The sequence below is a fragment of the Oratosquilla oratoria genome, chromosome 24 (assembly GCF_046742065.1).
Source record: "Oratosquilla oratoria isolate Oo_2021 chromosome 24, ASM4674206v1, whole genome shotgun sequence".
Lineage (NCBI taxonomy): Eukaryota > Metazoa > Arthropoda > Malacostraca > Stomatopoda > Squillidae > Oratosquilla > Oratosquilla oratoria.
The window spans coordinates 19,125,966-19,138,155 of record NC_134800.1 but is presented as its reverse complement, the minus strand read 5'-3'; the positions used below and the strand labels follow the sequence as shown (position 1 = coordinate 19,138,155).

The 12,190-nt window shown below is 39.2% G+C and overlaps 1 protein-coding gene across 5 annotated transcripts in view; it reads left to right on the top strand.

Moving 5' to 3' along the window:
- The window catches only part of Cog1 (conserved oligomeric Golgi complex subunit 1), a 96,866-nt gene that overhangs the window by 69,644 nt on the left and 15,032 nt on the right, over window positions 1-12,190 (top strand). For all 5 annotated transcript variants that reach the window (XM_076207785.1, XM_076207784.1, XM_076207783.1 and 2 more), the window contains exons 19-20: window positions 1,369-1,491; window positions 3,874-4,110. In XM_076207785.1, coding sequence (XP_076063900.1) covers window positions 1,369-1,491; window positions 3,874-4,110 — 360 coding nt within the window. The remainder of the gene's footprint in view (window positions 1-1,368; window positions 1,492-3,873; window positions 4,111-12,190) is intronic.

The following is a 12,190-nucleotide window of genomic DNA, read 5'->3' as shown; positions in this document are numbered from 1 at the left end:
TTCTCCCCGTCTTCTCCTTTATATGGGGGGACGGAGAGGGGGGGGTCGCCGATGAAATGAAGCGGCCTTGGTGTGGATGTGCTGTGTCTTGCGACACTGCTTCTGACCCAGGGCAGTGGACAAGGTGCAGGGATGACCCGTCATCTAGGAGGTGCTAAGATGGGAGGGAGGGTGGAGGGGTGTGGAGTGTATTCAGGGATGGAATGGGTGGGAATGATTTTATGCCTTTTCCTTTTTGGCTACCTCCCTAGTAAGGGGGAAAAAGCCTTGGTATATGTATGTATGTATGTACTATTTTTTTTTTACAGCACTGATGTTTTTGAGATGAAGTTTTTGAGAAATATGATAGGTTTTGCAAGACTGGATAGAGGGAGATAAGGGATGGCAAAGAACATGGTTGAGAAGGGAACTGTCAGATAGTGAAAAACATAGATTGCTAAAGTAGTGTGGGCATTTGGAAAGAATGTGGAAATTAGTGGATGGAATGAGCTTCAGAGAAAGGCCAAGGGTTAAATGGATGGAGTGAAGGGGCCTCTGTTAAATAGGGAAGAGAGAATGCAAAACATAGGAGTGAATGGAGGGAGACTGTGAATGGATGAAGTGACTTTGTGGCCCTAAGAAATGTTCATGACTTGTTCATAAATCAGTTTGAGTGGATGAGGGAGTTACCATAAGGTGAAACAGTGGAGCTAAACCAACATTGCTGCAAGAGAGCTGTGTCCTAAGGGATTGTTTTTGACCCAAGCAGTATGGCAGGGAACAGGCAACCCTTTATTCTAGAGGTATTGTAATGGGAAGGGTAATTGGATGGGTTTTACTTATTTATGACATGGATGCATTTACCTAGTTATATTTTACGGGAAGAGAGCTATGCTCATAGTGACCAATTTTTGTATCTTTCAGTATCCAATTTGATATTAAATTCTTGTATAGTTTTTGTACTTACTGCTTCTTCATTCAATTTGTTCCAGATATCCACCACTCTGTGTGGGAAGCTATTCTTTTTTCAGATCTCTTCTTTAACTACCCTTTTTAATTTTTTTTTTCATGTTCTCTTGTTTTCTTTTATCCCACTTTAATAAATCATCTCTATCAAGGACTTCCATCCCTTTCATAATTCTGTAGATGGTTAGTAGATCTCCTCCTCTTTCTCTTCTTTGTACCCCTATAAGGTGTGTGTGTGGGGGGGGGGGGACCTTTGGTATATACATACATGTATTGAAGGATGAATTTTTTAGACTGAATTATTCTTGATTTATTATTATTTCTTAATTACTTCTACCTCCCTTGTAAAGGAGAAAAGGCTTTTTATTAAGTGTATATATACAATTATTTCTTACTTCAATTTATTTTATTTTTTCTTTACAGGAACTGGCTAAAAGGTTTAATAGTCTCCAGATTACCTTAGAAAATTTCATTGATCCATTTGACTTGGATGTCTTTACTCCTCACATGATAGCTCGGGTCAAACAATCTGTACAAAGGTCCCAGGTAGGTCATGATTGAATTTGAGGATTCCAGAGTTTGAATTCATGATAATTACCTCAAGTATCATTGACTGGTGATACAAAAATGGATAGCATGAGGAGGTGAGGTAAATGGGGGTGTTGGAAAGTTGTCAGAAAGGGTTAGTTTAAAAGAAGAAGAAGAAAAAAATATATATATATATATATACATGTATATACATGTATATATATATATAATGTGGTTTGGGGATATAGTAAGAATGAATTTAAGAGGAAGACCAAGAATGGGGTAGATGGATTGGGTGAAGGGAGCCTTGAATACTGTGCCTCTGAGTGGAAGGAAGTTGGTTGATGGGTCTTTGGGCTCCATATCTTTGGAGTAGACCTTGTACAGTGAAGTGCAGTGGATAGCTCCTCATTGATTTGACATTGTGGAGCCTCTGCACATAACACATATCTTTGGTTCCTATTTTGTCGGGTTGAGAAGTCCTAAGGTCCCCCCTTAAAAAAAAAAAAAAAAAAAAAAAAAAATTGTAGTATTATTTCTCAAATTTGCACGTCATTTATATTGTCTCTTTTATCATAGATATATTTTTAAGTTCCTATGATTATTATGTATTTTTTATGAATATCCCCTTTGGGACTACAGAGAGCAAAGGCATAAGAGGGTCTGGAAGTTTTCCAACCAGAACCCTAAGGTTTGGGTCTTTTAATGTGCATGGGTGTGGTACAGATGAGAGTAAAAGGGAAGAGATAGGCAGTATGTTTGTGAGAAGAAAGATGGATGTGTTGGCATTGAGTGAAACTAAGTTGAAAGGGAGGGGTGAGTTTGAGTTTGGCAGTGTAGTGGGGAGGGTGTCAGGAGTGAAATGAGGATGAGGGAGAGAAGGGATGGTTATGAAGAGATGGTTAGATGGGTGTCATGAAGAGTGTCTATAAAAGGGAGGTACAGTGATGGTGGAATGGCTGGTGAAGTTGTTTAATGTTTGTCTAAAAGAGGGTAAAGTAGCAGAGGACTGGAGGAGTGTCTGTGTAGTTCAGCTTTACAAAGGAAAAGGGGACAAATGTTAGTGTAGTAGTTTCACCAGAATCAGTTTGTTGAGTGTACTTGGGAAGGCTTATGGTAGGGTTTTGATTGAAAGGATTAGGAGAGAAACAGAGGGAGTAATTGGCAAGGAACAATGTGAATTTAGGAAAGGTAGGGGTTGCATGGATCAGATTTTTGTGGTAAGACAGATATGTGAGAAAGCTTTAGAAAGGGGTATGTTTTTGGCCCTGTATGGATTTGGAAAAGGCTTATGACAGGGTAGACAGGAAAGCATTGTGGAAGGTTTTGCAGATATATGGGATAGGAGGAAAGCTGTTAAGAGCAGTCAAGAGTTTTTACAAGGTTAGAAACTGTGTTAGAATTAGAAATAGAGAGAGTGTGATTTGAGGTAAAGATGGGACTTAACCAGGGATGTGTCATGTCACCATTGCTGTTCAATGAGTACATGGATGGGGTGGTATGGGAGATAAATGCAAGGGTAATGCTCAGGGCGCTGGAGATGGTTAAAGAGAATGGAGAAAAATGGGAGATAAGTCAGTTGTTATTTGCTGACAACACTGCTCCTGTAGCAGGATCAGAGAAGGGATGAAGTTAGTGACAGAGTTTAGGAAGGTGTGCAAAAGGAGGAACATAAAAGAGGAGTATAATTATGTTTGAAATGAAATGTCTGAGAAGTATGGTAGGGTTTACTAGGCTGGGTAGAAAGAGAAACGAGGAGGCGAGGAGGAGAATGGGGGTGGAAAAGGTGCTGAGAGATAGGGCTGATGTCAGAGTATTGGGATGGTTTGGACACATGGAAAGAATGAATGAAGAAAGATTAGTAAAAGAAATGTTGAAGGCAGAGGTGAATGGAGTCGAACATGGGGGGTGTCCAAGAATGAGATGGATGGATTGGGTGAAAGGGGTGTTGAGAAAGAGGGGGATGTCTGTTGAGGAAAGAAGGGAGAAGACAGAAGATGGGGGTGAGTGGAGAATGGCTGTGTATAGATGATATTGTGATACAAGGAAGGGAGAGGGTGGGCGATGGGGGGTTAGGAAGTGGTTATGTGTGAATGATATTTTGATGCAGCCTGAAGGGATTTCTCCCATCTCTTTTTTTCTAGTAGCCTTGCTGTGAATGTGCTATGTCTTGCCACATTGCTTCTGACCCAGGGCAGTGGGTAAGATGCAGGAATGACCTGTCATTCAGGAGGAGCCAAGAAAAGAGGGAGGGAGGGGTGGTGAATGGGAGTGGAGTGTGTGGAGATGAAATGGGTGAGAGTGGAATTATGCCTTTTGACTTTGGCTACCTCCCTTGTAAGGGGGAAAAGCCCTTGGTATATGTATGTATGATTATTGTGCATAATTCTTTTATCCTAGGTCATGCTTGGAGCCCTGGTGACCAAAGACAAACAGCTGTTGGGAAGGTTTCAAACTAACCTGCAGAGTAGTTCAAACAATACAGTGTCTATTATTGGAGTTACGGAAATTCCAAGGTTTACCAGCGTGCCATTGCCCCTGTCAACATCTTTGTCTTCAACCCTACCTAGTCTTATGTCCATGTCCTCCTCAATGGACAGTTATAGTAGTGGCCAAGTGGATGATTCCAGTAAAAAGGTTAGTATACTCATATTTGATAAATATATGTTAACTTTTGCTTGAAATATAAGGTCTGAAAACCCATGTTAAAATTGTTATGTATACAGTACTTGTATATAAATTCCGTCATTTTATTCCTGATTTAAATTGAAAAAATTGGGATGTGATTTAAATAAAGGGCCAAACTAAAACTGTTATGGTGTGCCACCTACCAATGTAATCTGTTGCCATAATAAAATTACAAATATCAGCACATTATATTCCATACAGATATCTTATGAATCACTTACTTATACTTATTCATATATGTTACTGAATAATATACAGAAAAATAATTTTGAGATTCAATGATTTACATGGTTGGGACACTTTTTTTTTTTTTTTTATAATATAAATCACTGTACGTGTCAGTGTACAAAAAACATTATTGGCAAAGTTTGTTATTGCATTATATCAACTGTTTTAATGGATGCTTGCTGGTTGAGTGGGCTAGATCATCACTATTCACGGCGGAGGCCTAGTGACAGCAATTCAAACCCTGCAGCCAGCAAATTGGACCAGGGATGTGGTTCATTAAATTACATGCTACAAATTCCTCTGTAAGGGACACCATCCTAGCCTCCTGATAGGGGAAGTTTGCAGCATTAAGCTGAAACAATTTTAATAATTAAATGCAATGAAAACTTGCCCCACACCCATCCCTCAATGTAACGAGCAAAAGATGGGGAACACCAGTTTGTTAAATATAATAAATTCAGCATATTTTCTATAAATTATTATTAGACTTACCGAGAATTGTAAAAATGGGTATAATGGGGGTACTCGGAGATTTGTTTTTGAGTTACTGGATTTTGTCCACTGCTTCTAAAATCTGTTAAGTAGGGATCTGTTAAACTGAGGGCTGAGTGTACACTTAACAGATTCATCCCTCTGAAGTTACTACATTCATTATTATCCCCTTTTTCTTTGTAAAGTGGAACTATAAGCACTCCTTTAGTCCTCAGGCACATTCCTCCCACTTGGCATGTATTAAACAACCTCACTAACCAATCTCTTATAAATATCCCTCCCTATGTCAGACATTCCACATGACACCCATCTATGTGCTTTACCATCTTTCATCACTTTCAATGCCCTTTGTATCTTATCTTTTCCTATCTTCCTATAATTTTCTTTTCTTATCATAGCCATTTTTGTAGCATCTCCCACTGCCTGACTTCCTCCACATTCAACAAATTCCTGAAATACTACCCATCTTCCCCTAATTACCCTTATTTATATTAACATCCATCCATTTGCACCCTTTACCTCAGTGTTTCCCAACCTCTTTTTCGGTGACCCCAATATGATCCTCATTATATGACTGCAACCCCACTAATCTATTTGTATATGTGTTGTCGTTTCCTAGACTGTCTGTCCGAGCAGTCCCGTCTCCCCAAGGAATGCCACAGCCGAAACTGGGTTTTCCCACAAATCCTTTATAGAGTGTATGTTGTGTTGTTTGTGTGCATGATTGTGTATAATGCAGTCTTCCATTATGTGTTGTATGGTATGGGGTGAAGTGTTACATCCTGGGCAGCTGTTCACAATGCGGTCATCCAGCCTCTTCTGGTAGCTTAGAAGTGCTGGGTGGTGGCCACACCGCAGTCTGGCCAGGTGGACTCTGTCCTTTCATGGGAGAGAGGATTCAGAAGGGTGGATATCAGGGTGTCTGGCATGCAGCAGTGTGTTGTCTTTCAGTGTGTTAATGGAGCAGTAAGTGATATGATTATGAATATGTTTCCGGAGGCTGGTATTTGGTGGTTGTGGAGGAAGAGAAGAGAGTATCTGTGTGTGATACAGGTCTTTGGGTGTTGTTTTAATGTTTCTTGGTGTGTGTTGGTGTTCTGCTATGTAGTGTTGCAGGTGTGATGTGTTTGTGGTGGCTGCGGCAAGTGTTTGTGTGCCTCTCATGTCGAGGTGGTCCTTGACTTTGAGGACTTTTGTTTCATGGTGTAAATGGTCTGTAGGTGTTGTATTTGTGCAGGACTCGCATAATTCATCACTGAGCGTATGCATTGTTTGTATATTGTTATATTAGTTTCTTTGTTTTGTCCAAATGTTGTTCCAGTGATTGACTTAAGTGCGTTAGGTCTAGGTGTGCATTTGTTTTTTATGTTTGTGATGTGTTGTTTGAAAGACATGGATGTATCGTATGTTACACCAAGAATTTTCGGTGTGTTTGTGTGTGGTATTAGAGTGTTGTTGATGTAGAGATGAGGTATGTATTTGTGTTCTTTTGTCCAGTTGGTGAGAAGTGTTGCTGTAAATTTGGTTGGAGCTATTTTGAGTCTGTTTGTGATGAACCATGTGTTGAGTGTATCAAGGTATGGCTGGATTATTTCTGCAGCTTTGTCTGTGTTACGATGTGTGCATGTGATTGCTATGTCGTCTGCGTAGGAAGAGATTTGTATTTCTGAGGTGTCTGGTGTGGGTAAGTCATGCATGTATAGATTAAAGAGCGTGGGAAATAGAACAGAGCCCTGTGGTACTCCATTCTTAATGTTTCTGATGTGCGATGATTGGCCATTATATGACACGTAAGCATTCCTACCTGCCAGATAATTGGCCAGCCATCTTTTGGTGTTACTGTGCATGTCTGTGTTATATATTTTATTTGTTAGGTTGTGGCAGGGGATAGCATCAAAAGCTTTACCAATGTCTAATGTTATAAGAAGTGTTCTGTGGTGGGGCCTATCTGAATTGATGCCATCTAAAATTCTTTGTGTGAGGTTTGTCAGAAGAGTGTTTGTGGAGTGTAGTGGCCTAAAACCGTGTTGTGAGTCAGCAAGGGGAATATGTGGTGTGACAAGTTTAAGTATTAGGCGTTCAATGACTTTAGAGGGGGTGCAGAGAAGTGTGATTGGGCAGTGCGATGTTGGTATTGTTGGGTCTTTGTTCGGTTTTGGAATGGTAATTATTTTACCATGCTTCCAGATGTTGGGTATATGTTGTGTGAATAGCTGTAGTTTGCAATGTTTGTGAGTGCGTGTATACCTTGTGGTCCAATGTGTTTTAGGTGAATGTTACTTATGTTATCAGGGCCACAGGTGGATGAGTGCTTGAGATTATGTATTATGTGTTTTGTCTGACTGTCTGTGAAGGCTGTATAGTCTGAGTCTGTGGGAAAGTCTTTCTTGCGTCGAATAGTGCGTTGGTTGTCGGTGAGAAGTGAGATGGCTTGTCTGTGCAAAATGATTTATGAATGTGTTTGCTTGTTGTCTGTTTGAGGGTAGATTGTCTGTTATTGTGATTATTGCTGCGTGAGAGCGTGTTGTGTTACTGTTGGATAGTGTAATGCTGTTGAGTGTTTTGTACAATTTGCTGGTGTTTGTTTTGTGATCAAGTGTATTGATAAAGTTTTGCCAATTTTGTGTTTTGTTTGTGTATTTTATTGGCAATCAGTGTTTAGTGTTTGTATTTGGTCTGCTTTGTTTTGAGGGATAGGTGTGGGGGTATTGTGTTTAAGTGTGTCTCGTTGTCTGATGAGGCCTTGGATTTCTGATGTGAAGTTGGGGTTGTGTGATTTTCTGTTGCCTCTAGGGATTTATCTCTTGTCTGCGTTTTGTATGATTGTATTAAAAGTATGCACAGCATTGTTTATGTTTGTGATTGGTGTACTGTAAAGTGTTTCAAAATGTTGTTCTGTCTCTTTAGTAAAAGCTTCCCAGTTAGCTCTCTTGTAATTGGTGTATGTGCGTCTGTGGCCAACTGGAGTGCATCTTGTTTTGGTGGTGATGATGATTGGAAGGTCAGAACCAAGGGTTCCGACCACTCGCCATGATGTTGTTGGGGTTAGGCAGGGGGAGCAGAAGGTGATATCAGGAGAGGAGGGAGTGTAGAGGACTTGGTGTGGGATATGTGTATGATTATGTGTGTTGTTCATGATAGTCAATGAGTCAAACTGAGTCTGTATATCAAGCCCTCTGTCTGTGTCAGGGTTGTCGACATACCAGGCAGACGACTTGGCGTTGAAGTCACCACCCATGATCAGGTTGGGGATTGAGGCTAGTTGGCTAAATTGAGGTCTGAAGGTGTTTGGAACTGTGGGGGATGATTGGGGGGGAAAGTACATGTTAACTATTGTCAGTGTTGATTTGTTGCCTGTGCGGATTCGAATGGATTGGATTTCTGTAGTGTTATCTGTGGTAGGGAGGAGAATTTTGGTTGTGGCACTTGTGTTCACAAAACAGATGGAGTGGTGGATCAGGGTGATGAGTCCACCGCTATTGCCGTCGGTCTGGTCTTGTCTGATGGTGGTGTAATTATGAAATGACGGTGTTTTGTGTGAGTGTCTTAGTTTTGTTTCTTGTATAATTGCAATGTGTATGTTGTGTTGTTTAAGAAAGTGTTCGAGTTTGTATATGTGTTAATATATATGGCTAATTGTTGACTGTAAAAAGTAGGGGACAAGTATAATAAATATATGTGTAAGAAAGGTAATGTAAGGTTATAAACGACAAAGTTAACATCATCATGGTTATTGTATTGAATTCATATAATTTTGCAACAAAAAATTTAGCATACAAGGTCTTGGCAACCCCAGGGTTGGGAAACAGTGCTTTGCCTTTTCCTCTCTACCTGAATCAGCTCCGTCCTCACTCTCTTCACCTCCTTCCAAAACAGCTTGTAATTTTTTTCAATGTAGTCTGTGAAACTACTACTTCACTATACATTTGCTCTCCTCCTTGTATCCCTCACCTTAAATTTTGCTTTTCTGTTCTTTCAGAACCTCTCATTTACTTCCCAAGTTCGATTATGCAACCAGTCTTTATATGATTCTTCTTTTCCACTACCATGTTCTCTGCTTCATCCTGTTATTCACTGCTTCTCGCATCCTCTTTGTCCCACATAGATTTGCACAATTTTATTACTTCCCCCTCGAACCATGCCCATTCATCTGCTGTTTTTCCCTCTATTCTTCACTATCTCCTATACCTCTCTCAACTTCTCCAAATATTCTTTCTCTTAATCCTTCTCATTTAATTTGTTTACCCTCACTACTTCTCTCCCTCTCTTCCTTTTTCCTTCTGCACTCTCAATTTCCCCACTACCAAATAATGATCTGACAATCCCTTGCTATCTTCCCTGAAAACATTTACATCCAGAGTTTTTCCAGTTATCCTTTTGGGTACCACTACATAACCTATTATTTATATCAAAAGGGACATCCTCCATATAAGGAGGATGGTATATACTAATAGCCATTTCTCCCTTGATTGGAAGAAAAATACAGAAGGGAGAATCCCAAATCTCCTCATTCCTCTCAGTTCAGTCATGCATGGAAACACAGTGCCAGCATTTTGCCCCCTACCCCCAACCACCACCACCACCCTAGGAGCATGAAAGAAGAAGAGGATGTGCCCTGGGAGTGGTACAGAAGATATGTAGGATGAACAGCAGAAATTTAGGATATTAAAAGTTAGAAAGTGTCCCAGCATTCTTGTGTGAGTGGAGTATGTATTTACCTGTGTCTTGGCATAAAAGAATGCTGCATGAAAATATATAACGATAGAGCCAATACCCTGGTAGAGGAATTCATAAATGGATATGAATTTGAATACAAAAAGGAATGGCAGCCTTCCCTTGGAAATAATCAATTATGGATTAATGAAACATCCAATAGTTGAGTTGAATAACCAACTGCTGCCATTGGATAAAAGATCCAAAATCGTGGGGATATATATATATATATATATATATATATATATATATATATATATATATATGTATGTACATATATATATATTTTATGCACATGTATTTTAGCCTACACATCAAGGACCTAACGGTGAAAACTACCAAGAAACTAAACTTAGTAAGATAAACAAACACAATTTTTGACCAGCAGAAAGAACTAATCACAGTATACAAAGAGCTCATAAGAACCTTATTTGACAATATCTCCAAAGAATGGTTCCTTATAATGAAGAAAAAAAAAAAAGACGCTGGCAAACAACACAAAATAAAGCATTGAGAACAATAACCACATGTACTAGAACCATCTCAATAGAACATCTACACTTAGCACCAAAATCCTCTCCATGGAGCAGCACATGAAAATAGTAAACACACAATTCCATAATTGAATCTTCAATTTCACCCACATAACACAAGTACAGTTAACTGGAAAAAGCAGGATACTACCTAAATCTGTACAACAACATACCATCTTTACCACATCCAAATAAATTTGGATTCAGACAAGGAAGATCATGTACAACAAACTTGATCTGCTTCTACTCAAGATTAATAGACATAATACAAGAGAGAGATGGTTGGGCAGACTGTGCCTTTCTGGACCTACAAAAGGCATTTGATAAGGTACCACACAATAAACTAATAAGGAGGATAGAATCAATAGGTGGCATCAGAGGACAATTATTGGAATGGATGAAAGACTTCCTGACTGGTAGGAAAATGAGAGAAGTAATTAGAGATAAATTCTTAAATTGGGAAGAAATGAAAAGTGGTGTCCCGCAGGGATCAGTACTGGCCCCAAGCATGTTTGCCATATACATAAATGACATGGATGAAGGAGTAGAGTGTTATATGAATTTCTTTGCAGATGACGCAAAAATACTAAAGAAAGTAAAAACTGAGGAGGATTGCAACTCATTACAACAAGACTTGGACAAGACCTGGAAATGGACTCAAAAGTGGGAAGTGAAATTCAATATCAAGAAATGTAGTATAATGGAATTTGGAAAAAGTAAAAACAGAATATAGAGAGATTAAAATTGGTAAAGGAGGTCAAAAAAGTAAACTCGGAAAAAGACCTTGGAGTGATGATTAGCAAAGACTTGACACCAGATAAGCATATTAATTTAATAATCGGAGAAACCTACAATTTATTGAGGTAAATAAAAGTGGCATTTGCCTATTTGGATGAGGAAATTATAAAAAAAAAAATTAACTACACTAATAAGACCAAAACTCAAGTACACAGCAACCCTATGGACACCCAGTACCAAAAAGAATATAAAAAGATTAGAAAGAATACAAAGAGCAACAACAAAACTGGTGCCAACTCTTTCCAAAATGACATATGAACAAAGACTGTCAAAATTAGAATTACCAACTCTGGAACAAAGAAAAGAGAGAGGAGACCTACTAACTATCTATAGAATTATGAAGGGAATGGAAATCTTAGATAATGATTTATTGAAATGGGACAGTGGAAAAACAAGAGGATACAAAAAGAAACTAAAAAAAGATAATTACAGAAGAGATCTGGAAAAAAAAAATAGCTTCCCATAGATTGATAGATACTTGGAACAAATTAGACAAAGAAACAGTGTGTGCAAACACTATTCAAGATTTTAAGAAAAAACTTGATGCTGAGAGATACAAAGACGGATCAGCTCGAGCATAGCTCCCTCCCCGTATAATACAACTAGGTAAATACATGACACATCTTTGCAAAAGCACATACAAGCACAGTTCACTAAGCAAACACTTCAAGACCAATTCCCAAACACCGTACTCCACCAAACAGCCCTAGATCTCAGTCCAACTGAAAAATCTCTCCTACAGCAAGCAAGAACCACATTGACATGACTACATTCAGGCTACCACCCAGGATTGAAAGAATACCAACAGATACAGTCACCACATAGAATGAAGTTGCCCCAGATACAATCACCACATAGGGGACACAAAATGTCTCAACCTACACTAGCCTAATCTAGCCTTGCCCAAACAGCAATACAATTTCCTCTCAGTGAATGACTTGTAGACCAATCTGGTGGCTGGGGCTAGTTACCTGGGAACCCTGGGTCTCCTGATAGAGATATCGAGGGCAATGGATTGACTGATCAAATTTTAATATACAGGTAGTCGTCGACTTACGACCGAGTTTGGTTCCGACAGACAGGTCGTAAGTCAATCTGGACGCAAGTCGGTCTTTATATATATATATACAGTATATATTACCCTTTAAATATTTTTGTTACTGTATATACTTGGGTGCAAGTGTAGCAGGAAAAGGTGGAGTGAAGGTGGAGGTAGAATGTAGATTGAGAGAAGCAAGTAAATGCCTTGGTGGATTGAAGAGTGT